This window comes from Falco peregrinus, chromosome 4 (genome assembly GCF_023634155.1).
Source record: "Falco peregrinus isolate bFalPer1 chromosome 4, bFalPer1.pri, whole genome shotgun sequence".
Taxonomy (NCBI): domain Eukaryota; kingdom Metazoa; phylum Chordata; class Aves; order Falconiformes; family Falconidae; genus Falco; species Falco peregrinus.
The window spans coordinates 98,447,103-98,473,846 of NC_073724.1; the positions used below are offsets into that span (position 1 = coordinate 98,447,103).

A 26,744-nucleotide genomic window follows, 5' to 3' on the forward strand; every position below is an offset into this window, starting at 1 on the left:
TCATCCTCACAGCAGGTTGTGAAATTGCCAGGTAGCATTTTAGATGATGTGACAGTATTTTAGATAATCTTCTTCACTTTATGACTGCTTGTGTGTGTCCGTTTTGCTATGTCATTCTAATACCAAGTATAAACAGGCAATAAGCCAATGAAGAAAAGCACATTTAGTATTTATAAATCAAGGGAGTGTGAATGATTGTTTATACCTGGTGACTTTTTTTGATCCATTCAGATTTACAGAAGACAGTATCTATGCCTGTCACTCAGAGAAAGAATTTTAATACTGGAAATAAAATAATGACATAAGAAAGCACCCAAACCACCTATAAAGCTTTGTAGACTCAGTAAAGGGTTTGGGTAGTATTCTAGGGAAGTAAAGATTCAGCAGGTCTTAATTTTAATGAAAATGACAGTAGGCTGTTTTTTCTCTCTTCAGATATAAACCATGAAAAGAAAAGTTTGTGCCGTTTTAATGAATTTTAAAAATGACCTTTTCGTAATCTTAGTAGTTACAGGAAGAAATTATAAAAAAAGCACAAAAATTACTTTCAAATCCCAAACTACTTTCTGAACAGATATTTATTCCCTGCAATGTGTTTGCCTTTTTAAACAGATCTAAGGGTTGGCTTATTAAATTTACATTTAATTCTTAGTGCCAAGAGAGGGTTATGAGTAAAATGAGAATAATTTTTAAGTAGGCTTGTGTACTAACAGTTGAAAACATTTTGGCAAGACATTACTTTCTTCTCTGGAGTTTTACCTGGCCTAAAAGTCCTAAAAAACCCAGGGCAGGTTGTGGGAAAAGCTGTGTTAATTCAGGTATTATGTAGGCAGCCATATGGTAGGAGAAGAAACAGAGGGGATTTGGGTTTTTTTGTTAATTAGATAATGGTGGAGATACTGTAGACTACAGCATCCTACAGTGCCAGCTGGAAACTGTGCCATGCCCCTTGCCAGACTGCTGAAGCTTCCCTTTTCTGAGCTTCATCAGGGCTTTTTACAAGTTCCAGTTCCTCTAAGCACAGGGACTGTCCATCCCAATAATTGGGAAGGTGAGTAGGTGAGCCAATAGACTGGCTTAGCTAAATGGGGAACTCGTGGTTGGATCCTTAAGCTTAAGAGGCAGCGCTTAATGGTGGTTTCCTACCTGCAGGTTGATTACAAGCAGACCCACAGGGGTCTGTTGTAGGACCTAGATTGTTTAGTATCTTTATCAGTGACCGGCAAGAGGGGATGGACGCATTAAGTTTGTGAACACCAAATTGCAGGTGCAGCTGACCTGCTGGAGGGCAGGGCTGCCATTCACAGGGACCTGGGCAGGCTAGGGAATGGACCAGGAGGAACAGCAAAAACAAATGTCTTGCACCTGAGGTGGATTAACCTCCAGAAGTGATGCATGCTGGAGACTGACTGGCTGGGAAGAGCAGCGGGCCAGACATGAGCTGCCAGCGTGGCTTGGCAGGACTGAAGGCTAACAGCATCCCAGGTGGTATCAGGAGGAGCGTAAACCAGGGAGTTAAGGCAAGTGATTGTTCTCCTTTACTTGGTACTCAGTAGACTGCTTCAGGGTTACAGTGTCCAGCTTTTAATGGTTTTTCCTATACCACACTGGTAGAGGGAATGTATTGATCAGCTGCAGTATTTTCAGCAGAGGCCACCAAGGTGGTCTGGGCTGGAGCACTCCTCCTATGAGGAGAGGCTGAGGCAATGGGGCTTTTTCAGTCTAGATGGGGAGACCTAACATTAGCCTCCCAGTACTTACAAGGAGGTTATCTACAAGATAGAGTCAGGCTCTTTATCAAAGTAAAAAGGTGGGAGAATGAAGGGCAGTGGTCATAAATAAGAACAGGAGAGGTTTTGAATTAAGGGGCAGGGCAGGAATACTTAAGAAAAAGTGATGGCATAATGGGTTTTTTTTGCTTTTGCATTCATCTATTAAACTTTTTTGACTAATTTGTAAACTTGCTGCACATCTTTAGGGTTCAGGTTTACTTTCTTGTATCTTGTTGCTTGCTAGAGAATTCTTCTGGTCATAACAGTTAGTAAAAGAACTTCCTTCTTTTCCTCATCCATAGTGAACCAGACTACCCTGTGCAACTTCAGAGAGTGTGTATTTTATATTTATTGGATAGTCAGCAGCATATGCTGGGAAGTAAAGATGCTTCATAAATTGGCCAAATCCTTAAGTTGAGTGACTGCTTTATTGTTAATAAATCACCTTGAAATAATTTTTAATTAAATGCGGGTTAAGTAAAATTCAAAACTACACTCTGTTTATAATATTTCAAGTAGAAACCATAAATTGTATAAAGAACACATACAGAAATGGATGTGAGGGTTATAGTTAATTGATTTACATTAAGATTGAATCTGGAAGACCTCCCTCTTGTATCCAGGTGGTTTGCTGTATTTTATTTCTGGAAACCCACCTTGACAGGGATGCTGTCTTTTTATGTTGTGTTCATATGTAGTTGCTTCTCCTGGAACCTTGGTGTGGGGGTTGGTTTGTTTTTTGTTTGTTTGTTTTAATGCCTTGCTTCTTAAAAATCCTGAAAGACTGTGAACATACTTAATCTCTTCCTTGAAACATCTTCATTTATACTTCAAAGAATGTTTTCCACTGTGCTAACACAAGTATTGTCGTGATTTCTTGAAGGTGGAATTGCGATTTTGTTTTATCAGGTGTCATTTTCAATTGGTTTTGTTCTGCTAATAAGAACTAAGGAAAACTTAAAACTTTCAGTTCTTTCTGTGCCCATTTGAATGCCTATAAATATTTGAGAGAAATGTCATCTTTAGTAACATCTCTCTGTGTCCAACATTCATTAAACAATACACTTGTTATTAACATCTAAATGAGATACTGTATCTCACAGTGTATGTATCTCACTATTGGTTGTAGATTTGGGACCAGGTGTAGCAATAAGTTAGAGCTTTGGGGTGATAGTGGATTTGAGGTAGTGTGTCCTTCAGCAATGCTATAACATTATTTTTGCTTGTTTTTTTCTGCACTGTCTTTACTGTATCCTCTTTAGATGACTCTTTTACTCCAAGCTTTGTAGAGATTTCACAACACTGTCCTTGGTACTTCACTCAGTCATGTTTGTGCACCCGTCTCTGCTCTGCCTCTCCTTGCTATGACTTTACCAAACACTTCTGTGTTCACTGACAGAACCATCTGCTGCCAGGTTTGTATGAAAACCTGTAGTCCAGGCTTGTCTCCTGGTCCAGCTACAATATGTCTGTCCCTCTGCCATGCCTTTGATTAGCTCAAGCAGAACTGGGCCTAAAGCCATCTGCTTTACCTCTGTTGTGGTTATGTGGGCAATATCAGCTTTCTCATCATCACTTGGGCCTATAATCTGGATACCATTTTTGAATGGGTGTGATTGAAAGGCCTTTCTGAGATCTTTATCTAAATCTCTCAGATTCCTGTTTCACAGCAGCTCTAAGTAACTTATGTTCTCTTTACTTGTCCCTACAGCTAGAACTCTCAAGGTTGTCCTCATCTCCCTTTTTTTTTTTTTTTTTTTTTTTTTCCCCACCAGTTACTGCAACATTCTTTTTTGTGACCCCTTTATATGCTTCCAGGGTGATCTGCAAAGATAGGAATGTAATGTTGCATTCTTAATATCCCCATTCATGATCTCTTTTTTTTTTTTTTTTTTCCCCCCTAGTTCGTGAAAAATAGATTGCTTATCTTTGTATTATACACTTCTGTTTTCTGTTGGGTTCTTTGGCTCTCAATGGCAACTGCTCCTGCACATGCACTTAATGATCCAGTGAGTACATCTTGACCTTTATCCCATACTGCCCATTCTGTTCAGAAATAATATTGTATATGTCTACTGCAAAATTAACATCTTCCATTTTTCCCTCCTGAATTTCTTGTGTGGATTTCTGCAAGAATTTTGACAATGTTTAGGTGATGTTCTGAGACCGCTAACCATAATAGTAGTCAGCAGTGTGGTCTTTGTGATTTGTCTATAGGGTTTTTGTATTTCCTTGACAACCTTGAGTTGTAAGGGACAGTTTCTTTATTCTGGTCACAGCCAAGTGTGTTAAACTTTGGTTTCTGAAAAATATTGTGATACAGATAAGTAAGGAAAAGGTGGACAGTGTCTGTCTATGTAAAGGGAGGGGGAAATAATACTGAAAGTAATCTGAAAACTGTAAGGTGTGCCTGAATGACGAAAGTCCTGGTCAGCAGCTACTCACAGCATTCAGAAAAATGGGACAGTAGTAGTAGGTACAAGTAGGACAAGAGTTTGAAGGTAAAATATAAGCATTCTTTGGACTGTGCTGAGACTGGGCTACCTGCAGATGAAATGAATTGTCAGATACGTAAGAGACTAAACTGAGGGGAAGCAGTTCAATATATAATGTCAGATTAATGTGTGAACACAAATGAGTCACCTTGGACTGACTGGGGTGCTGATAACTAGAAAACACTGCTGAAGCGGGGAAAAGTTAGGAAAATATGTAAGAAAATGGATGGGAAGCTGAAGTGTAGTAAGAGGCAGGGAGGAAAGAGTACATGAGATCACAGTAGTTCAGAGGAGACTAGGAATTACACAGTGTTTTATTGCAGTTCCTGTTCACCTTCTGGAAATAAATTGGGTTTTGGCTTCCTGACAGGTCAGTCAAACAGAAAGGGTGATGTAATATGTGTTTTCTAGTGATTTGTGCTGCTTTTTTTTTTTTCAAGGAGCAAGAACTTGCCCACCTAGAAAATGTAAAGTTAATTGCATAGGATGATTCAGAAGGGAATCGGAACATGATATGTAATGCTTATATAAAGATTTCCTTAGCATTGAATACTTACCTATGTTGCTGTGGATGGTTGGTTTCTTCAATTCTATTTACTTCATTATGTAGTTGCATCTAATTCATTGGGAAATTAAGTAGGAAATAAACCTTATCTACAGACAGTAACGTTGGCCAATGAATTAATTACTAGAAGCCATCAGCTAAAATGGCATCTGCAAAGGATGACTTGTTGCAAAGCTTTCATTTAAGATGTAACTCTTTCAGGAAGGAGTAAATGATGTGTTCTGACATGGTTTCCAAGATAACTGTAAATAGATGAATGTTTTTCTCTTGAGTTAGAAGTTAGCTATGCATATAGATCATCAGATAATATTGAACCTATGGTACATCACTCAAGCCTTACCAGTGGACTTTTAAATATATTTCCATTTGCCTTGATACAGTTGTTTCAAACCTTTAATTTAGAAAGTTGCTTTTTAAAAAGTATGTGGAAGTGCTTCTCCTTTTTCCTTGTCCTTTCACTTCTATCAGAAGTGATCATTTCATTCAGATCCTCCTTTTGGACAAACAGAGCAAGCCCATTTTAAATGAGAACCACAGTACAAAATCTCAGCCTCACAGGTGGAAGGCCCAGAATACGTGTGATCAGTGGCAGAAAGCTTCAATGGAAAACCTTGGTCAGTGTTAATCATCTGTTTCCTTCTAACACCGTATGTATTACTAATGCAGTGAATGTAAGTCTGGCTTTCTCTAAACATGTTTTTCAGCACAGGTTTGAGGTGGATGTACAACCTGCAGTTTTATACATCAAAAATGCAATTTTATTGTTTCAAGAGCAATTATAATAATTGTGGCTGTTTAAAAACCAAAACAACTCTACTAACCCTTTATTGTACATAAAAAGATGTAATCTATTAAAATATACTATTTATTTATAGTTCACGAACACTTAATGCTTGCTTTTGTGGAAAGGGAAGCAATCAGTGTTATTTCAAGAAATTAAAGCTTTGTTCTTTGTTTTGTACTGCCTTCATACTTGAACTTGTGCAAAGGGAAAAACATTTTGATTAGTAATACAATTTCTATGCTAGAGCACACCTTAAGTGTTAAAACAAAGGCAGCTAGCATAAAAATATATTAAAATTCTTTAAATCCCATTGGGATAACTGAAAGTTGTTTTTCTTACTAAGCACTGTTGATCAGAAGTTGTAAGGTCTTTGGCTGTGCCTGAATACAGAGTGCTTATGGTTCTGGTTTGGTTAGTGCTTAAAACTTGTTAATTTTGGAAGCTGGTGGTTCAGTATTATTTTTTTTTTCTCTGCACAGTGAACCACTGCCTGTGGAAGACAGTAGTGAAAAATGTTTGGGTTTATTTTTTCTTGAGCTCAAACTAAAAGCATGTACTTAGAGTAGTACTTTTACACCCAGGGACAGTATGTTTTAACTAAAGTGCACAGGTTCTGCACAGCTTTCAAAGTGGAAATGGATGGGAGGCTTTCCTAGGTTGAGGCCTATGCCTTTGGCCTGTTGTCATGATCTTACACTTCCAGCTGTTAATGTTGCTGCTTTGCTTATAGTGTAGGTTTTTTTCCCTGTATGTATTTCTTAAGGTTTCTGTCTGCATAGGTTTGTGTGCAGGACAATGGTATGACAGCATGTGTGTGTTTTTGGAGAGACAGAAGGGGATGGAAGGGGGTCTGTTTAGTGGCTTGTCTTTGTTAATATTTCTCTTTGGTTTTCTTTTTAATGCTTTTATACAAAGCAGTAACAACTCTGGGAGAATAAGTTTGGCTCCAGCCTGTTGTTACAAGGCAGCAGAAACAGCAGCGTGGGGAGCTGCAAGTCAAACTTCAGATCCTCCCCAAGTACACAGAAATAATGCAGAGGCTACTCTTGTGATCTTCCCTTATTGAATCCATGTTACTTGGACACTCATAATCCAGAGGACAGCTCTGTTGGTTGAGAGAGGGAAAAAAAAATATTAAGGATCACTATGACTTTATCTCTTGTGTTTTGCAATGTCAGTTATATTTCCTTCCTTGATGAAACAAAGAGTATAAATTTGTTTTATTTAAAATTATAAAAAAGGGAGTATTAATTACCATTGTATTTTTGTTTGGAAAGTTCGGAATTCTTTAACTAAGGAGTGTCTGTGAATGTAGCTTGTGAAGCAGAGAAGTAGGGTGAAATACTCTTCTGATTTATGTCCCTCTACTCAGCTTACCACAAGTGTCGTCCCTTGGTGCAGCTGCTGTTACCAAACCACAGAAGAAATAATTAGTAGGCAAGAAACATTTGGGTTTGTATTGCAATTTGCAGAGTTCTTTCAAAAAGAAACTTGTTTTCTCTGTGTGTATGTGCATGTGTTTCGTGGTAGTGATTATCAGTATTTAAAGATACCAAAGTTACATTCTTTCAAAACTTCCCGTGCAACTTAGACTTAAGTGCAGTTGTATTTGACTTGAACTTTATCTGTACACGGAAATATCGCATTGTGAATTATGTTTGCTATTAAACATTAACTTAGAAAAGAATGTGTTCTGAGTAGCTATGAATTGTTATTATCCCTTTAAATTCAAGGAGAAATGTGAAATTCAGGTATATGCAAGGGTAAAAATGCTGTTTTGAGGGTAAAAGGATGCTGCTTTTTAGTAAATACAGTCTTTCAAAATAGACAGGGCTTGAGTGGTCCATATGCTGTATTACTGTCTTTTTGGACATGAAAAATATGTTTACTCCTTTGTTCAAGATAAGAAAAAGGATGGGAAAGTGCTGTAGGGGTTGGAAACTATATAAATCTTCTTTGGACAGTTAGGATAATGAATTGTAAGATTTAAAGAGCATAGAGGTTGTGTGAGGTAAGTATTCAGTAGTATTTTCTCGTTTGTTTCAACGAGGCAAAAGATGTAATTTGATAAGAGTCATTGTGAAGAAGATTGTCATGACTTATGTCAAAGAGAGATGTTAATTTTCAAGATCCAAAAAGAGTCATGGAAGAAGAAACATTCTTTAGTTACAGCACTGTAGAACTGAGACTCCCCGTAAAGATTTACTCCCTTCTCTGAGATATACAGAATAGGATACAAGACTCCAGCTATGTTAAATGCTTGGGTTGATCTTCACTTTAATCACAGGAGGCCATAAAAGTTCTAAGCAACTTTTTATCCCTGCCTTCAGTTGCTTTATAACTTCACCCCTATGTTGCAAAATGAGTACTTTTTATATCTTGTTTAAACTCTTTTTTAAAATTCTGTGTTAAAAGTTAGACATAGCAAAATTGAAAATTTTGGAAACTTTTCAAATTTGGGTCAGTTTAAATGGGTTTACTTTGAGATTCTTAGACCATAATGTAATAACTGATTACATAGGGCAGCTTTGCAGTGGGTTGAAGTTCATTGTGCAGATATCCATCTGCAAGCTAGTATTCTCCACAGGTAGTTTTTATATTGAGAAGTAGTACTGTAATTAGTAATTATGGAAGTGCTTGCTGGTATATGGACTTCACTTTTTTGTTTATTTAGCCAAGGCTTTAATGGGGAAAGGTGGAGGTGTCTTTTGCAAAACAAAATAATACTTCCTCTGCAACCCAAATATCTCAGAAATGTAAGAGAAGCACACAAGTTTAAACTTGGTTTTCTTTTATCTTTGTGAAAGCACAAATTACTAATATTTTATGTGGACTCACACTATTAATAAAACTGAATTGTACAAGTAATGTATGTTAATTTTTCACAGCACCAATGAATGTATGTTATTTTTCATTATAATGCAACCAGATTGACTCAATAGATGTATTCCAGACAAACATCAGTGTTTTTTAACATGAATCACTTTTTCAAAACTTGCATGCACTTGTGTTTGATCTGTTTTAAAGTTTCAGATCGTTTGCCCTTCTGTTGCACTGATTTTTATAAAATAGCTTTATAGAGGCTTATTCTTGGTTTGATATTTAGTGTACTGAAGATTGTTGCATTATGTTAATCTGTTATGTAGCCCAATATATTGTATATAAGTGTTTGTAATGTAAGTAGTACTGCATATATTAATGTAAGGATTTTAGCTTATTATGGATGAAGTCCATTCTCTTCACATCTAAAGAAAGGAGAATGGCTTATGGGGAACGGATGGGTGCAAGACTGTGAGGTCAGTGCTGCTTTAACATATGAGCATACGTGTGATCTTTCTTAAATTATTTAAGAACATGACATCAAGGCTTTTGAGATTTGACTGTTAGAAGGTAATCACAATAAAGGTCTCCTCTACAGAAAGCAAATAATACCCTGATGATTTTACTGACGCACTTGGGGAGGAAGGTGAATACGATCAGCTAGTTCAGTACTTCTGTGAAAAGCTAATGAAACTTTTTAATCCTACCTTTGAGGCATGTATTGGAAAGGTCCAAAATACCATGGGTTTTGAAGAGAGAAGTTCTGCTTACTGTTTGTTACAGTCCTCTGTGCTGCAGTTTCTAAAATATGAAACTGGTTTTTGCCAGGATAGAGTATAATCTTTGATTAAAAATTTCAAAATCTTTTGGCTCAGAGGTACTTTGGGCAAGCTTTTATTTGCAGCATAGCATGTTGGGTATATTTAACTAATATTTCTGTGAAAGGTTTGCAACTTGAGAGGCTCAGATGATTAGTACCTTGGTTTTACTTATTTTTAACTGCTTGGCCATGATCATTTTGCGGCCAGTTACTTTTCATGACTTAGAGCCTCATAGGCTTCGTATAGCTTTACAAAGATTGTAGCTGATTGCCATCAGTCTCATTCCATGCCATGTTCATCAGTATTGTACTTAATTTTCTTCCTTTTGCTGTTCTTGTTTCCCTTGCTGATGTTATTCCTGTGTTCTTTTCACTCTGGAACTGGGTTGTGGGTTTTTTTTTTTCGTTTTGGTGGGGTTGTTTTTTTTGGGGGGGGGGGGTGGGTGGGTGTCTGTGTTGTTTTGCTGTCATTCTTTTTTGTTTGGTTGGCTTTGTTTTTTGTTTTTTGGTTTTTTTTTTCTTTTCCCCAGGAAGACAGTTTCCAGATTTTACAAGTTTTTGTAGCCTGTTATCTTTTACCACTTATACAACTTTCCTTTGTTGCAAACAAAATTTTGAGCATCACTTGCCCTTATTTAGACTAAATCAGAACTGAACTGTCTCAGGTCGTACTCACCTGTCAGCTGACACACTGACAAATGTATTTCCAAGATTACAAGATTGAACTTTCCTGTAATGTGGTGACGTTTAGATCCTAGACAGTATCTGGCACAGGGTACACTTACCCAGCAACTCAGATCCTTGATTTGTAGGATAAACACTACACAATGTTCACGCAGTGCTTATTTAGTATAACTTGATAGGCTGTTTATTATAAGTAAATAGTCTTGCCTGTTGAAGTAATCAATGAAATAGTTATATGCACGTGAGAATTCATTATGTTCTTTGGAAACTGGTTTCTGAATGAGAATGTTAACATGAAAAGCAGATGATGCCATAGTTGTGTCTGGCACCACCAAGTGACAGTATCACTAGTCGCAGGTTGATGCTGAATAGTCGCCGAAACCATGGGTAGCTTAAGACAATAGTTTTCTTGATAGCTGTTTTGTATGACAGATGCACTTTTCTTTCTAAATGCCAGATCCTCCTTTCAGCTTTGTGTAATGATAAGTCTCCCAAACTACTGGGGAGAATGAAATAGTTCTGACTATGTGGACTTTCATTCTCTTCCTATAGAGCAGCTGTATTTTGTATACTGTCTTGTGGGTATATGCTAGACCCTTTGTAAGAAATAGTTATATCTACAGTTCTACTACTGTGCTGTCATTGTGACTTAGTAATTAACTAGAAAATAGTTGGCTGATAACTGGAAACTGTAGAACTATATCTACTGTTAACATCAAGTTGTATGCACAGAATTGTCATACAGTCAATACATACATACATATATATTTCCCTCAAAAAAGATTCATACTAATGGATGTTGTGTCTCCTGACAGAGGGCTTGCTAAATTCAATTCTTATACTTTTCTCTCCAAAAGTATAGTTGCTTTAACTTCTATCGTGTCATGACAGCAAATGCAAAGATATGGCATCTTTTCTTCCTGTAATGAAAAGATGCTTTCTCCTCTTTTGTCCTTTTCCCCCCCAATATATATGTAATTATTTTTGTTCAAGATTGGTCATCATAATTGACATGGATCTCTGTCAACAGCTCTGAGTTGAACATGTGCAATAAGAAAGAATACCTTCTGGCTTGTTTGGTTTTGGGAGAGAGTGTTTGCTGTTTCTTGTAACATCAAAGTAATGCTTCAATTGAGATAATTACAAAACTTTAGTAATTGTCTGAGAAATAATTCTCCATTAACTATAGTCATAATCAGTGGTACCAGTGAGATTTTTCATAACATGGTCAGTCATTGATGCTATCTTTCTAGACTGTCATGCCTTTTGCCTTAATGAAAGGAGGGGGTGAGACAGTCTTTAAAAGTCATTATAGAATTTGTGGAACTAATAATAAAACACTCTTAGTTTTAAATCATCTGTTCTGTAAATGAGCTGTAATACAAAGCAAAACAAGCAGCTGTCCTGAGAAGTTTACCAGTCTGAGTCCATGAGAAACAAAAGAGGAAGAGAGACAGGTCATCTCCTTGTCTCGAAGAACTCTGATGTGGAGGTGTGAGTAGTATGTGCTAGCTGTATTGAACACATGTGCTAAAAACATAAGAACAGGACATTTTAGGATTTGGAATATGAATTAAGTCTCAAATGATTTTATCCTAGCAAAAGTTACAATGTATGAGGAGTAAAGGCTGTTAAATGGTTTATTCTCCTGTTGCTTATGTATATAGATTCAAACAAATTAGTTCAGAGAAATAATACTGATTCTTTTTTGTTTTCAAGGTAAGAATCCTGGATACTTTGGGGAGCTTTCAATAACATACCTCTGTAGTTGTCCATACATAATGTTTTGTAAACCATAATTAAGATGCAAGCTAGAACACATGTTGCCCCAGATTCACAGAAGCCAACCTTACTCACTAGTTTGACACAGAGCAGATGGCTTGTTTTAATGTAGTTGTTGATGCAGTAAGAACTAAGAGCTGGTGTTGCTTATAATTGCTGCTGATTAAAAGACTGTAATGTCTTCAAGAAGGCATCACTATTCTCCCCTTGTGCTAAGGATTTCAGTGAGATCCTAGACCAAGATGATATTCATGCTTAGAAAATGCCTGAATATCAATTGGATCTTAAATTTGTGGGGTTTATGTCAGTCTGTAGATAGATTATTCTGGAGGACTTGAATTAAGCATTTTTGTATAATTTGATGCTCTTTGTGTACTCCCTGGGCATAGAAGACAAATGAAGTAAAAAGATACTGACTGTGTGCTCCCTAAAAAGCTTTTCTTATTAATTCTTTTTTTTTTTTCTCCTCACTAAAATCTAATTATTTTTTTTTTTAGGAAGACTGTTTTCATGGATGAAAAAGGTTAAGGTACCTTGTCAGGCACATGCAGTCTGCTTTGAAAAAGTGCTTGACTACTGTGGTAGCAAGTATTTCACAAAACCATGTGGTAGTTGCACGGGGATACTGCATCAGGAGCTAGGTCATCCAAGGAAGTTGAGCAGTAAGCTAGCAACTGGTAAATTGTATGTTTCTGACCCTGTAGAACGTTTAACAATACTGGAGAAGGAAGAGGCCAAAATGAAAGGGCAGCTTTTAACTGTTTTAGTCATGAGTAGACTGGACGCACTAGTGCTCTTCATGGTGGAAATAGGGTAAGAATTACTATTAGACTGCCAGCTGGCTGGGAGAACACAAGCCCTTGACTAGCATGCAGTAACAGAGAGGTGGATAAGCTGTGCCTTTTAGCATTCAACAGTGAATGCAGAGTACAATAAATAAGTGGATCAGACCTTATTTGTGATATCACTCCCATTAACTTCAGTTAGTTGACTTTAGCAGGCTTAAGTTGAGGATGAATTGGTGCCATAATGTTTAAATAGAACAAAACCATGTAAGCTTTCTATAAACATGTATTACATTTTTATTGAACGTTAAGGGTAACTCATTGAGGAAGGAAAAAATGGAAGGTAAAGAATGTTCATTAGTCTGTTCTGAGAAGTTCAGGCATAGGTCATAGTCAAGCTGTTTGCACTTGAAGAGTTGTCTTGTGAATAAATTGGCATCAGCATCACAATCCTTGATCTTCTATCATATAATTCAGTGTTTTCTCTGGGCTGTTTTAGAAGGAGAACAATTAGAAAAGGTTGTGTTCTCATTCAGATCCGAGTTCCTTGCTTTTGCTAGAGTAAACAAGTTCTATGGTCATTGAAACATCCATTTTGGTTAAAATTTGAACTATCTTTTGCATCAGAGACAAAAATATATAATGCCCTGTCTCTTGCCTTTAATTATCACAGCTCAGTGATTTAGATAGTGCTTTGGAGTGGCAAAATGTTGGCCGACTGCCATGGTACACAGTAAGCCCAGAGAAGCTAGGAATCAGTAGCTAATAATGAAAATTTAATTTTATGGTATTTCCACCCAGGTAAACTGAAATACATCTCTTAAGACAAGGTGCAAATCTTTGCCCCTTTCATGTGTTGAAACATATTTAAGACTTTTTCAATTTTGTTTTGATGCTCTCAAGGCTTAAAAAATGTAATACTTCAGTGTTGACCAAGATACGGAATCATGAGGTGAAGGACCTTTCAGCACAGATCCAAAATGATTCTAGAGTGAGAAGCTGCACTTACCTCATATTGCTGGCATTTCCAGTGGGATGTAGGTCCTGAAAAATCTTAGGGAAGGTGGTTTTTTTTATTCACAGTGTTCTTATTAATAGCTTAGAGCTGATATGAGGGGACTTCCAGGCAACCATGTCACTCTTTATTTGTCTTTAGGGAGTGACTTTTTTTTCCTAGAATTTTTTCAAGCTGTGCCTAGCTTAAATGGCAAATACTATTTATATTAGCTATAATCCTCTACTTAGTCCCAGTGTGGTTTTTGTACTGCATGGTGAACTGCAGTAAAACCATACAGTGCAACAGTTATTACAAGAGAAAATAGAAGACAAAACTAGATTCCGAAGGTTGTTTCCTTGCTCTGCTGTTATTTCTCTTCTGCTCCAGATCAGGCTATTTTTGTACTTGGTTGTCACAGTCCCTTTTTGGGGGCCTGAGGAGTAGCACATTTTAAAAATAGGCTTTGTGTTGGAGATTAATTTGTTTCTGAGGAAAAGTACCATCTCATGAATCTTTATGCTCTCATAAGGAGCTAAGGGGTGGATCTTTCATTTCCAAGAAAGTAGGATGTGGGGGGGGGTTTCTCCTTTTTAAATAAATCAATTTTTTCCTTATTTAAAGATTTTCCAAAGAATTTTCTAAATTGGCTAATTACTTTTGTCTTTTTGGTGAGAATTGAAAAATGAATATATACACTTAACTTTGAAGTGATCCTTAATTGCTGTTCCTGCAAGTGGGAGCAGGGGGAAGAGCAATTGGGCTTCTACAAGAAAGATTAACTCAGGAATGCAGAGAGCCCAATACATGTTTATTATGTTTAAATAACTTTAAATGAGAAATCACTTTTTAATGAATACTCCGTTAAAGAAAACCGAAACACAACCCCCCACCCCCCCAACAAACAACAAAAAACAGAACAAAAAAAAAACCAACCCCAGTTGTCTCTCCTGAAAATTAGCATGTGGAACTAGATGATATCCGTGACCATGTGGTGCTTGCAATTGTCACTGTTTTGATTGCCTCCAGTTAATAGCAACTCCCTTGAAATGTCTACTTTTTCTTGTATTTTTAATATTTTCTTTGTGGTCCCGGCTCCCCACCCGGCCCCTTCCCCTTGCTGAATTTAATTTCTGGTCAAATTGAAGCTGATACTTGTTTTCATCCAGGATCCAAGATTACTTTCAGCTTTGTCTGTAGTCTCACTGACCTGTTCTTGCTATAAAATTATAATACCTCCCAGTCTAGGTATATTGTATGCAGTTTTCAAAATTCCATTATGCAGCAAATTTCCATTACTATTACTCAGTTTTCTGCCTCTGTTTTCTCATAGTGCACAGAGCATTCAAATACTCTTCCCAGCCCATCATTAGCTTTTCTTCATTCTTTGTAACGATGGAACAGCTGCATCTGAAATTTCCAGGAACGTGGGTTAAATCTAATTGAGCCCTACATAACTGGTTAAAGATAAAAAAAAATAATTGATTGGGTATTAAGAAGGGGTAGAGGGTATCGGCTTCTTGGACTTGGAAAAAGCAGCTATATATGGAACCAGCTCCTTGCAATTGTGTTTTCTGCTTTGTTAGCAGCAGCGGTAGTACTCATTTTCAAATCTGAGATGTTAGGCATTTCACAAAATAAGCATTCACAAACTTGATGGTCTTGCATCTCTCTTTTTAAAGATGATGTCATAACTGTCCTAAATAATATTTTAGAAACTTACGTAAATACTCTCTTTAGAATACATTAGAACAAATGTTGATTATATCAGAATTAAATGCAAATTTAAGTGCCTAGCATTATCATTATTCACATTTGTTAGTGAACTTCTAAGATTTAAATACCAACTGATATAAGAGGGTAAAAACAAGGTGATGGGCTTATCCAGGGGCAGCTCTTGAGAAGAGATGTCAGGATGGTAATGCAGATGGTATGTGCTGATTTTACTTGTAAATTCTGGAGCCAAATGTTGGGATGCATGTCATTAGAAGGCATTTTTAGGGAGATAAAGATTGAAAATAGAGAAACAGACACCTTCTCACTCCTACTCATACTTTTTCCCACTTCAAAAGGAAAACCTGGAATGCTTTTCTCAGCTATTATTGTATGTATGTTCTGAAGAAGTCACACAAAAGCCTGTGTTTGTTGCTGTTTCACCACTAACTCCATGTGCTACAGGCCAGGGACACCCAGGATATGTTGCTCCGGAATAGGCCAGTTCCAGTTTCACCAGGAGTCCCTCCTGAGAGCAAAACTTTAAACCAGCTGGGTTATCAAACCACCTTGCTGTGACCATGCTCACCAGAGCTAAGCGGTTTATTCTGGAAGCATGAGCTTCTTGTGTGAGCATTGACCTTTGCTGCAGGTTTATTATTCTCACTCTTGTGTTTTGTAATGGCTGGTTCAGTGTGCCATACTGACTGCTAAAATGATCTTTACCAAAATTTCGTGTCAATCTGAGTATGCCAGTTTCTCCTTTGTGTGTGTGTTTTAGTCGCTTTATGTCAAAGTGAAAATATACTTCCACCAACACTGGGAAAGATGAACTTTGGAAATAGCAAGCTTGAATGCCATGTGGTTAACTCTTTCTGACATTATGGCTGCCTATTTGTATTAAAGCTCAATCCCCAAACAAGGTCCTCTCTGTATTGTGATATACACATTACCATTATGATGGACCTAGACAATTCTGTCATCACGTAAGAGAAATATATTTTGCATGTGCAGGGTGAAACTGCCCTGTCTCTGGCTGGTGAGTAATCGGTGTAGGTCTTTCTCTGAAGCTTCCCTGTTGGAGTGGATTTGCTTGGGCGCCAGCAGGAGACAGGTTAATTCTGTACCCTATGATTAAAGCATGCACCTGGGATACAGTAGACAAAGTGCTGTTTGAGCTGAGAAGACTAGGTACTTGAGTGCTTGCATTATTTCAGGTAATGGATTGCCTGCATTATCTTCTACTGCTGGGAGAGAAATTATTCCTGGGTGGGCATTTGTGACTCTTTATTTTATCAAATTATTGAAATATCTTCTACTGATAAAATCACTGTATTTCAAGAAAATCTTATTCTTCTGTTTTAACTTTCTTATTAAAGGTGACTTTCAATGAAAATTCTTAGCTAGCTCCAGCTAACACTTTGGTGTGTTGTGTTCAGCTCACCCCCACCCCCTCGAAAAAGGTAAAAAAAAAAAAAAAAAAAAAAAAAAGCTTTGCCCCAGGAACGCTAATAGTCAGGAGAGTAAAGGAAACAGTATGTAAACTCCAGTCAAATCCATTGTATTCTACTGGTTATTTAAGATAATATCTGCACTAATTTATTTTGATGAACAATATTTCCCAGATATTTCTTCTTAAAAGATAACCCTGGAACTCAGAGGAGGATATTGAAGAAAATATTGCCATTGTTCCTGTGTTACTTGAACTGAAGTGAGGGAGTGGTTGAAGCATGACCAAGAACTATGATATAAGTTCAAGGATGTTGTGGTTTCCATAGAAACAGCTAGCTCTATCATAGCTATTGAGTTAAATGCTTATAGGATTTTTCTTTTTCCTCCTCTAAATAAAATTCTATTGTGATTAATTTTGGCTTTACCTTTACTCCAAACTTCTTGGAAATTTGCTTAGTTTTTACCAGTGCAAAGTTGCTTTAGCCATTCCTTATCTGAGCAAGCAGTTGCACATAAAAATGTATTTGTTTCTCTTTGTAGTCATCTAAAAAGAAGTATGTCATTGGAACTGGTTATGAAGTTCACCTTAGTCTTGAACAGAGTGATGTGGGGTGCTGTCACACTTTCATGGTGTCATGTTGGAATTGCCCTACTTCCACAAGTGCTCTGGCTTTGGGTGTTGCAGGTCTGTCAGATGACTGGCACTGAAACTTCAGAGCTTTGTTCTGTCACAATGACAATTTATATTACTATTTATGTTCCATGTCCTTCTCCCCCTTTTTTTTTTTTTTTTTTCCCCCTGATACAAAGTAAGTTTATTATAGGTGTAAGGTATTTGTAAGGATAGAGCAAAGCCCCTTTGTGCATCTCAAGTTAAATGCAGGTGTTCTGAGTGTTGCCAAATGTAAATTTTAGGTGTTTATTTGAGGAAGTGCAGTTCAGTTCCCTGTATTCCCTGTAAAGTATTTTGTGAAAATAGCTGTCTAAAAGTGTGATTCATAAGAACTATAGTTTGATTTACTTTACCAAATTACTCTAGAACAAGAGTCATCATTGGGCTACAGATTCATACTTCTTGCTCGCTCACTGTCTTACCTTATGCACCTGTATCTGGATCCCTCTACCAGCTAGTTTCTTGGCCAAGAAGGAGCTGATGTTGTTGTTCTAGATGTTTTTCTTAAATTCCCAGAAAGCTCTGGAAATCTTCAGAAGGCTGCTTGGGAAAATGACATTGATCCAATGATCACGAGCTGATACAGTTAAAATCAAATGGAAGAATAAACTAAGTAGGAGTGTATATAAAGGCTTTGGATTTCAAGGGGACAGATGCTGATTAAACTAAATGTACTGGGTTAGTATAAGGAGCATGTCTGAAGGATTTGCATGCTTGATGTTTCTTCAGGTTGAAAACATTAAAGGTATAAAATATCTGCATGCTAGATGAGTGAAAGGATGTACACCTAGACTTTAAATTTGGCTGCTGAGTAACCACCTCAAGAAGAATATTGAGAAGTAGAAGAGAATAAATAATGGAATAAAATTCACAATATATATTTACCTAGGTTGGATTGTGACAGATTCATTAAACAATTTTCTTCAGAAGGAGAGAGTTTTTTCAGATGAGGGAAATGGAGAAGAGGCATAATATATCTGGACTTCAGTGAGTAGCTGATGTTGCCTAGGAAAGGATTGGAAAGGCAGGGTTTGACAGAGTGTGAGACTTGAGTGGAGAAGGTGGTAAGATACAGCGATCAGTGTAGAAGCAGCAGGCTGGCAGTTATGCTTAGTGGAATTTTTTAAAGATTGATTTTGGGACCAGCTATCTTTTTGATGTTTTCATTTATGCCACTGACACAAGGAAAATCAGTATGCTGATGAAATTTGTTGATGATGAAAATTTGGAGGCGGTAGTAGTATGGAAGATGATCATGGTGTTGTATCAAAAATATTGGATTATCTCAAAGACTTAATTAATAGGTACAAAATTAATTGCATTAATATAAAAGTATCCTGTACATCATGGGTGGTTAAAAGCAATATTTTGTAATGCAAGCTTGAAGGCTTATGTCATGGAAATGACTGGACTAGAGAACAGCATTGCAAGATAACTGCATTGCAAAGGTGAGACAGTTGTGATTTTATATGGGAAAATGGAGAGATGTTCGCAGTCGATTTAAGGGTGTTCTAGTATAATTTTCTAAATTCCTGAAATATTATGTGTAATTCTAATCATGCATACTTAAGAAAAATGAATCAAAGCTAAAGCAGATGCAGATCAAAGTGAATTGTAGAATCATTCACTTTGGAAAGGACTAAGAAACTTTCTAGCCCAGCCTTCTACTGGAAGCAGGGTCACCACTGAATTCAGACCAGTTTGCTCTGGGGTTTGTTGGCTGGGTCTTGAAAACCCCCAAGGACAGAGCTTCCAAAGCATCTGTGGGTGACCTCTTTCACTGCTTTGATGTCCTCAGGGCAAAAGCTTTTTTTCTTATCACAGTTCAAAGCCTCTTGTTTCCGTTTATGGCTATTGTTTCTTGTTCTTCTGTCTTGGACCTCAGTGAAGAGGTCCTTGTCTTGGTAATTTAGGCATAGGAAGGCTGCTAATAGGTGCCCACCAGGCCTCCAGGCTAACCTAGCCCAGTTTCCTCAACCTCTGTTGATGTGCTTCAGAGCTTTGAAGACAGTGATCACTTCAAGGGCCAGCCTATTAATGAGGAAAACATTTGCTTGTTTATTTTAGCAAAGTTTGTCTTTGTCTGCAGATGTAGTAGAAAGCCATCAAAACCCCAATGCAGGGAAAAGCCTATTGTAATTAAAGCACAAAGGAGGTCTGGCATCTGTGAATGTAACCTGTCCAAGAATAAATTTATGCTGGGAATTAAAAAAAACCCTCAATGGGACAGACAGGTTATAGAGCAGCCTTCCAGGGAGCGTAAAAACTGAGGTTCTTCATTATATTCAGGTTAATACTTTTCCAGAAGGGATACCATGAGATGATGTGTCCACCTCAGGAGTGAACTGGAGTCTAGAACCAGCAGGTCCCTGCTGACTTGGCTTGTCTAATGCTACTGTTTCACTTAAACTGTTACTCAGGCTTGGTTCACCCTCTTAAGTGAATTTAGTGGAATTCGGACAGTAAAATGTACTGTATGGTGCTGTGAGGTTTCTTTTTGGCCTACAGTCATTAGGAAACTTTGGTGTATCTTTGGAGAACAAACTTAAATCTTACAATTATGAACTTGAACTAGCAAGTTTTTGAGAATATTTCAGTCTGTATTTCTGGATGCTCTTACCTCATCACTTTCCCTTCTGGTCCATTGTTAGTTTTTAATTCAATTTCACATCTGTTAAGAAAAGGGGGGAAAAATAGTCTCGTACATGTATTTTTATCATAAACAGCTGAAGAAAAGCAGTTAGTTTAAACTTAGGGTTGTATAGCATGTGGTGATATGACACTTTTCCTCCTCTGCATTTTAATTGTAAGATGGGAGGAATCCTAAGCTGCTACTGGAGCATAACATTGATAACAAAATAATTTAACTGAATAGGTGGGAACTCACTTAAACATCAAGACACATAGTGTAGATTATAAATTTTTAATTTCTTGATGTTTGAGTGACTTGCCATTTATTTCACTTTAGCTGTGATATTAGAAGCACTGTGGCACTGAGACATTTTGTAGTCAATGCCTTAAAGAATGAACAAACTGTTGCAGATACCTATAACAAACAAAACACAACTTATTCTACATCTGCATATACGTGACTCAAATTTTTGTTCCGAAAGTTGTGATCACAGTTGTTACTACAGTGTGTGCATATATATAAATACATATAAAAATAAATAAATATATTTAATTTATGGGGGTTTTTTTTGGTTTACAGTAAATACTCTACATTGAAATTCTTTATTGTGTATGTGATGCAACTGATGGGTAGTTACTGGAACTGTAATTATGAGACTGGTGTTGGCTGGGGGGGAAGGGGCGAGGTTTGCATGCTTGAGATCACAAACAGAATGGGCTATTATATAACTGTGCAGAGGGGATGTAGTCCACAAATTGTATTTAATCCTACTTCTGATACTGTGGCTCTTCTTAACTGCTTTCATCAGTAATGCTGCAGTTGGTGCTATAATGTGGAAGTGTGAGGATATGATCCTTAACAGTTTGCTGTAGCAAAAAGCTGGAATTCCCCTTGGTAGCCTGAAAAAAAAATAAAATAGGGCCATCATTTCTTTTCCACAGGGGATATAACAGACTTGTCAGGGCCATAAGAATCACAGAAGTGTCTCGGGATCAAGACTTTTGATAACAGTAGGTGGAGGGGCTTTAAGCATACAAGGGATACTTATACAACTTCCTTGCTAACTTTTAACTTAGGAAATAGGATAGGATACAAGGTAGCTATGACCACTAAGAATCCTTTCATAACTTGAAAAACGAAGATTTGCTGCTTTTATGTCAACTTCTCTACTTCACCTAGGTGTTCTTCCCTACACTTTCCTTTGAGTAAATGTGTATATACATATACTCTTTTTCTTTTCCCTTTTTTTTTTTTCCTTTAGATATGAACTTTCAGTAGTGGCATTTTGCCAGAAAGGTTTGTTTCAGATCCCCTATAGTTTGTTTGAAGTGGGGTTCTCAGGCTTGCTGAATTAGTAGCAGTTGCAAGCCATTAAATTCCCCAATGCTCGAGGGGGATGAGATTAAACTCTAAAGGTAAATTAGATAGATACATCTTTTATATATGCGCATATGTGTGTATATATATAAACATGCAAACTAAATGTGTCAGTAGCGTGCTGATCTATAAATAAGAAAATACTTTAACCTTTCATTAGAGCAGCTGTTTCCTTGCACTTGATGCAACATCTGCTTGACTGATTTAAGGATTTATTTTGGGCTTCTGCTGATATTTGGTGATACTCTTTTTTTTTTTTTTTTAATGAAAATATTCCTCCTGCATTTTACACGCGCTTTCTAGTATATCCTGTAAAATTACTACTTTATCTTGATGTACCTTTTCTATTTCATACTAAGACTAAAAGAAGTGCTCTTCAGCAACAAAAAACTTAGCACTATGAAATTATCAACCTTGGGGAGTTGGGGTGGAAAGAAGGATCTAACATTTTTCACTTCCCCCCACCCCCCACATTGCTTATATTGATTTTTATGTTCCATATTAACTGCAGAAGTATGACTTAATCAAATTTTCCAGGAAGCCAAGTTAGGTTTGGTTATTTCTCTGTGATATTCTTTTTTCTGTATTCACTTCAGTGTGCCTGGTAATTCAAAACTCGGTAGTGAGAATAAAAATAAATGTGTCTCCTTGATGTTATGCTAGCTGAAGAATAACTTTAGTTCTGTATTAATGCTGTGCCCTAATCGTGTTTTAAGTGCTGAGCAAGACTAATCTTCTGGGGTTTTTTTAATTATCTCCTTGTAGGATCCAAATCAGACAGTTCTAGGGAGCTGATGGTTTGGTGTTATATCTACTGCCTAGGAAAGTGTTATGATCTTCAAAACAGGTAATCCCCACCACAGATAAACTACACACAAATGAAGGAAAAGAAATCCTTAGATAACCTGCATGAAATCAGAGTTGAGGGGCTGCTTGGCCAGAGGGACCAAGCTAAGGGAGGAGTGATGTCTCAGGAGCCAGTTAAAGTAGAGGAAATGGATGCAGGGAGATCGGAGTGAGAGGCAGGAGGGCTGGTGGTGAAGTTGCTCCTGGCCACTAGTACCTACACCAGGCACTGCTGCCCAGTGTTTGAGGTTGGTTGCTTTGTTTTTTAAACAGGCAGCCCATTCCCAAGCACAATAATGGTTTGTGACGCAGTCCAAACCGCCTAAATTTTTGGCAGTATGTTGGTGTTGTAATGAGATGCATTAATGCTTAAAGGCTAATTAAAGATAATGAGGTATAGAGAAAGTGGAATGGAGTGCAGTATGCCATGCCTCTGAAAACTGGAGCATGGCAAGCTGACTTTTGATGAAAGGAACTTACTTACTACATAGACAATTGTATAGTTTCATCTGAATGCGTACGTAGTAACTGATGTGGTGCTGTATTGCAAACTGTTGGTTAAATAGGAGAAATTAGGATTTAAAAGAGAAATTGTGTGTAAAAGGGCCTAACATAAAGGACCTTGCTGAGAGGAAGGGAAAACCAGCTGAGAGAGAGAGCTTGTTACTGGAATCTATGGATCAGTTTCAGATCACTGTTATGTTTCGTGATTCATTAATGACAAAGGTACATGTAAAGTGATCTTGCTGCTAAAATTTGTCGATGACATGGAGTGATCATGTTAAAATGCTCTTAACATAGAAAGACTTGTTACACAGAGATTTTAGGAGGATTTCATAGGCCATGGGCCCAGGCACAGGGGAGATCTGAAACATTTTTGTGGTGCAGAATGCGTCTTTCCACCTAGCCTCCTTTCCCTGGGAGGGATGAAGTAATTAGGAGTTGGATGAAATTTGGAGCCTTGTGCTTTAGGGTGTTACAGCCAAAATGTCAGTTATAAGCTTGGAGGCTGAAAAACTGACAGGATCAAAGTAGAGAAGGGTACAAAGTAACTGAGCAAACGGTGTGGTGCAGTTGTGAGGAAGCTGGATGTGCTCTCGGGACACAGTCACGGATGGTTTCAGTAGACAGAGGAGATTACTGGTGGTGTTACACAAGCATCTGGTGGAGCATCATTTACTATACTTCAGAAATAGTAATCTGTCTTGAGGAGAAAAGCGAAGACATTGAAATGTGCAGAGACAAGCTCCTAGGATGAATGGGGAAACGGATATCTCACTAGAGAAAACTTGAAGAGCTTGTCTTGGGTAGTCCAGCTAAAGAAACCGTATATGTAAGTGTTGTCTGTCCATACGCAGGTGGAGACAGCTAAGAGGGGAAAAACTGCTTAAACTGAAATACAATATAAGCAAAGCAAGCGGACGTAGTCTGGCCATTGCTAAATTTAAGCATAATGGTTTGAAGTTGTAATTCATTACAGTTTGGGAGTAAGCAGGAATAATGGAACTTGGTCCGCTTTTTCTGCTAAATCTTGGTGAGATTTGAAAATAACTCCTTAATTATTGTGGAAATACCAATGAAAACAGAACTTTAATGTTTATAGCCAGACATGTTCTGAATTTTATGAATAATTGTCTTTGACTAAACAGCATTACTGCAGCTTCGCTCCTTTCCTGGTATGCAGCAATACTCTTACAGTGGCTGTGGTGCTTTCTGAGGGACAGCTACCACTTAGCTTCTTTCCTGAGCTAATGACAGAACTCTTATTTTTTGAAGGGCATTAGCACAGGGTCAGGGAGGGGAACCTAGCCCTTTTATGCTAACTCTTTTTATCCAGGCCACACTCTGAGACAGAGACTGAATTGCTTTTTGGAGGGGTCATTCTCTTTGTTGACCTTGAAGCCTGTGGGATGATAGACATTGTAATTTGGATGCCTGCATTAGGTTCTTGAAGATAGGTAAGATGAATCCAGGCCAAAGCATTCAAGAGACAATAGACAATCTGTCTGGAGAGCTGCTGAAATAAGTGGTGAGACAAGGCTGTCATGTTCAGTGAATATGATGTGCTGAGATGTTTGACCCTGAAGAAGTTGTAAACTTGGGCATTGCTGTAAATTTTTCCTTTTGTATCTGATCTAGAAAACAGTTTCCTAAATTCTGACAGGAAAAGCTTTGTTGCAACTTAAAATGGGAGCCAGTTTGAAAGTGTGATTTGGAAAAAAGTATCCGAGCAGTTAGTATACTGAAGTCTTGCTAAAAGTTGATGCAGTTTAGACTTGTAGGCCAAAACATAAGAGCAGCTAGACTCCTACTTGCCATGGGCATTGGTAAGTGCTAGCTACTCAAACACATTTTGTGGCCATGCTTAGTTGCTTGAGGAGCCAAAATTTAATCTCGTTTGCATTCTAAGTAATGTCATAGTGAGCTCTTTATACAGGTTATGGAAAAGGAATTATAATCAGTAACTTGCAATTAGAAGAGAGGAAAATTGTAGCTGAAGATGCTGATGGTTAGATACAGGAAATAGATGATAGAAAAACCATGATGTGGTGTTATAATTGTATTGCATGATCACCACTTTGCTTGTAGTGAAAGACAGGGTAGAAGAGAGTTTTGCGTTCAGAAGACTGGCAGAGGGATTCAGGTTCTATGGCAGCAGGGACTGAGGAGGGATGCTGTCTGACTCCCTGGTGTTTTGCAGGAGCTGCAGTGGGTGAGATGAGGGTGGACAAGTAACATGCTGGCGAGAGTGAGCTGCTAGGGCTTTTGCTGAGGCTTACAGTCTATTCAGGTGCATGTTTTAATATTTTTAGTGCTCTCTCCTCAGGTCAATTTTTCAGATTTGCATTTTTCCTCTTCCTTCAAGAAGATAGGTTGCCAGTGTGTTTTGGCTGGAATTTTATTTTTTTTATCTGCTGAAAGCTTTTTGTAATGGCACAGTTGATTGATTCAGTCACTACTGATCAGAATCTTCCAGTATTTATAAAAAATGCCAGCTGTTAGAATTTAATTTTCCTAAATTATGTGTAAACAAAGAAATTATTGATCTGTTTGACCGCCATCTTAAACTGTTTTCTCAAATCACTTTGGATCAATCTTCTTCTAAACCCAATGGCACCCTTTTAGTAAATTTAAAAAAAGTAATAGCAATAATAATAATTTGTCTTTTCTGGATATTTTCCTAATACTGCTTTTTTTTTTAACAGATAAATTTGCGTCTCATCTTGGTAAGTGGGAAAACGAAAGAGTTCCTATTTTCACCAAATGACTCCGCTGCAGATATCGCAAAACATGTGTATGACAACTGGCCGATGGGTGAGTAGCTGTGTGGCTTTGGCATTTTAACTGGCAAGCTAGAAGCTCCTGTGTATTTTCAGACTAAAGGGTCAATAAACCAAACTCTGTCCTCAGTGTTCAAATTAAGTATGTTTATTGTGTATCTGGGCATAGATTAATACAGAAATACAATTGTCAACTTGCATTCTTTTTCCCTGTTTCTTCGGTTGGGCAGAGTTTTAGATGTCTGGACTGTTTCCCACTTTATTTCTAAAATTTGCTTCCCCAAAGTGAAGTACTTCTTTCCCCCTATCTTTAGATACTTTTCTTGATCAATATTGTTAGAGGATCTAGTAAGTGTGAGGAAATGTTGGAGATATAAAGCCTTTTAGGTGCGAACAGCTAATGTAAAACATGGCATGTCATAGGAATGCATTAGTGAAATTGAGTCTGAAGTACTTCTTCCTTACTGCCTTATCTTGGGATGGATCTGTAATAATGATATTTATCCAGGAAGAAATCAAATATAAAAGAACATTTTAAGAGACATTAAAAGACTGAGGGAAACTGGGATTGTTTGTATGAATATATTTGGTGTTATGCAGGAATACTAGCTTCAGAAAATGGAATTGAAAGCTTATGATGTGTATTTACATATGTGAACAATTCCACAAAAAGAAGGTGCTTCTCTTCTCCCCAGCTATGATTTTGTGGGAAAATAGCCAAAACACAGACATAGCATTACATATGGTGAAAAAAAATACGCTTCTTTTGGTACAGGACTTCATTTGGGTTACTGTTTTGATGTTAAAAAGACTACTATTCTCACTAAAAAATTGCAGTATCGGTTTCAGTGCTGCTTTTGTCAGAGAGGTGTGGTGGATGATGATAATTCATGCCAAAAAGTTAGTGTTGATAATTCATATTTTAGGCCTTAAATTGGTCTTTGAGGACAGGAAGAACAGGCCTTCAGGGGACTTACAGTTTGTTTTGTGGGGATACGGCACTATGTATTTAGTGAAACATATAATGGAGGAGGTTTTTAGTCGTCTGAAGTATTAGATATAGATGTAAACCACTTTTACACTAAGAAATCTGGTTGATGTAGCAATATACAGCTACATACTTTAATGTACATATTTATTGTGTGCCTACAACGTAGTTGTCATGACCAAATGTTCTTTGTGTACTTTTATTTGAATTAGTAAAGGCAGTACAAGTTTATGAACTTGTACTTATGAACCATGTGGTCTTGTGTTTCCAGTCTTGTAAAG

At 37.4% G+C, this 26,744-nt stretch overlaps 1 protein-coding gene across 1 annotated transcript in view; it reads left to right on the forward strand.

Moving 5' to 3' along the window:
- Positions 1-26,744, forward strand: part of UBL3 (ubiquitin like 3) — a 58,651-nt gene that overhangs the window by 22,637 nt on the left and 9,270 nt on the right. The window contains exon 2 of the mRNA XM_013297158.2: positions 25,401-25,509. Within this exon, the coding sequence (XP_013152612.1) occupies positions 25,401-25,509 (109 nt within the window). The remainder of the gene's footprint in view (positions 1-25,400; positions 25,510-26,744) is intronic.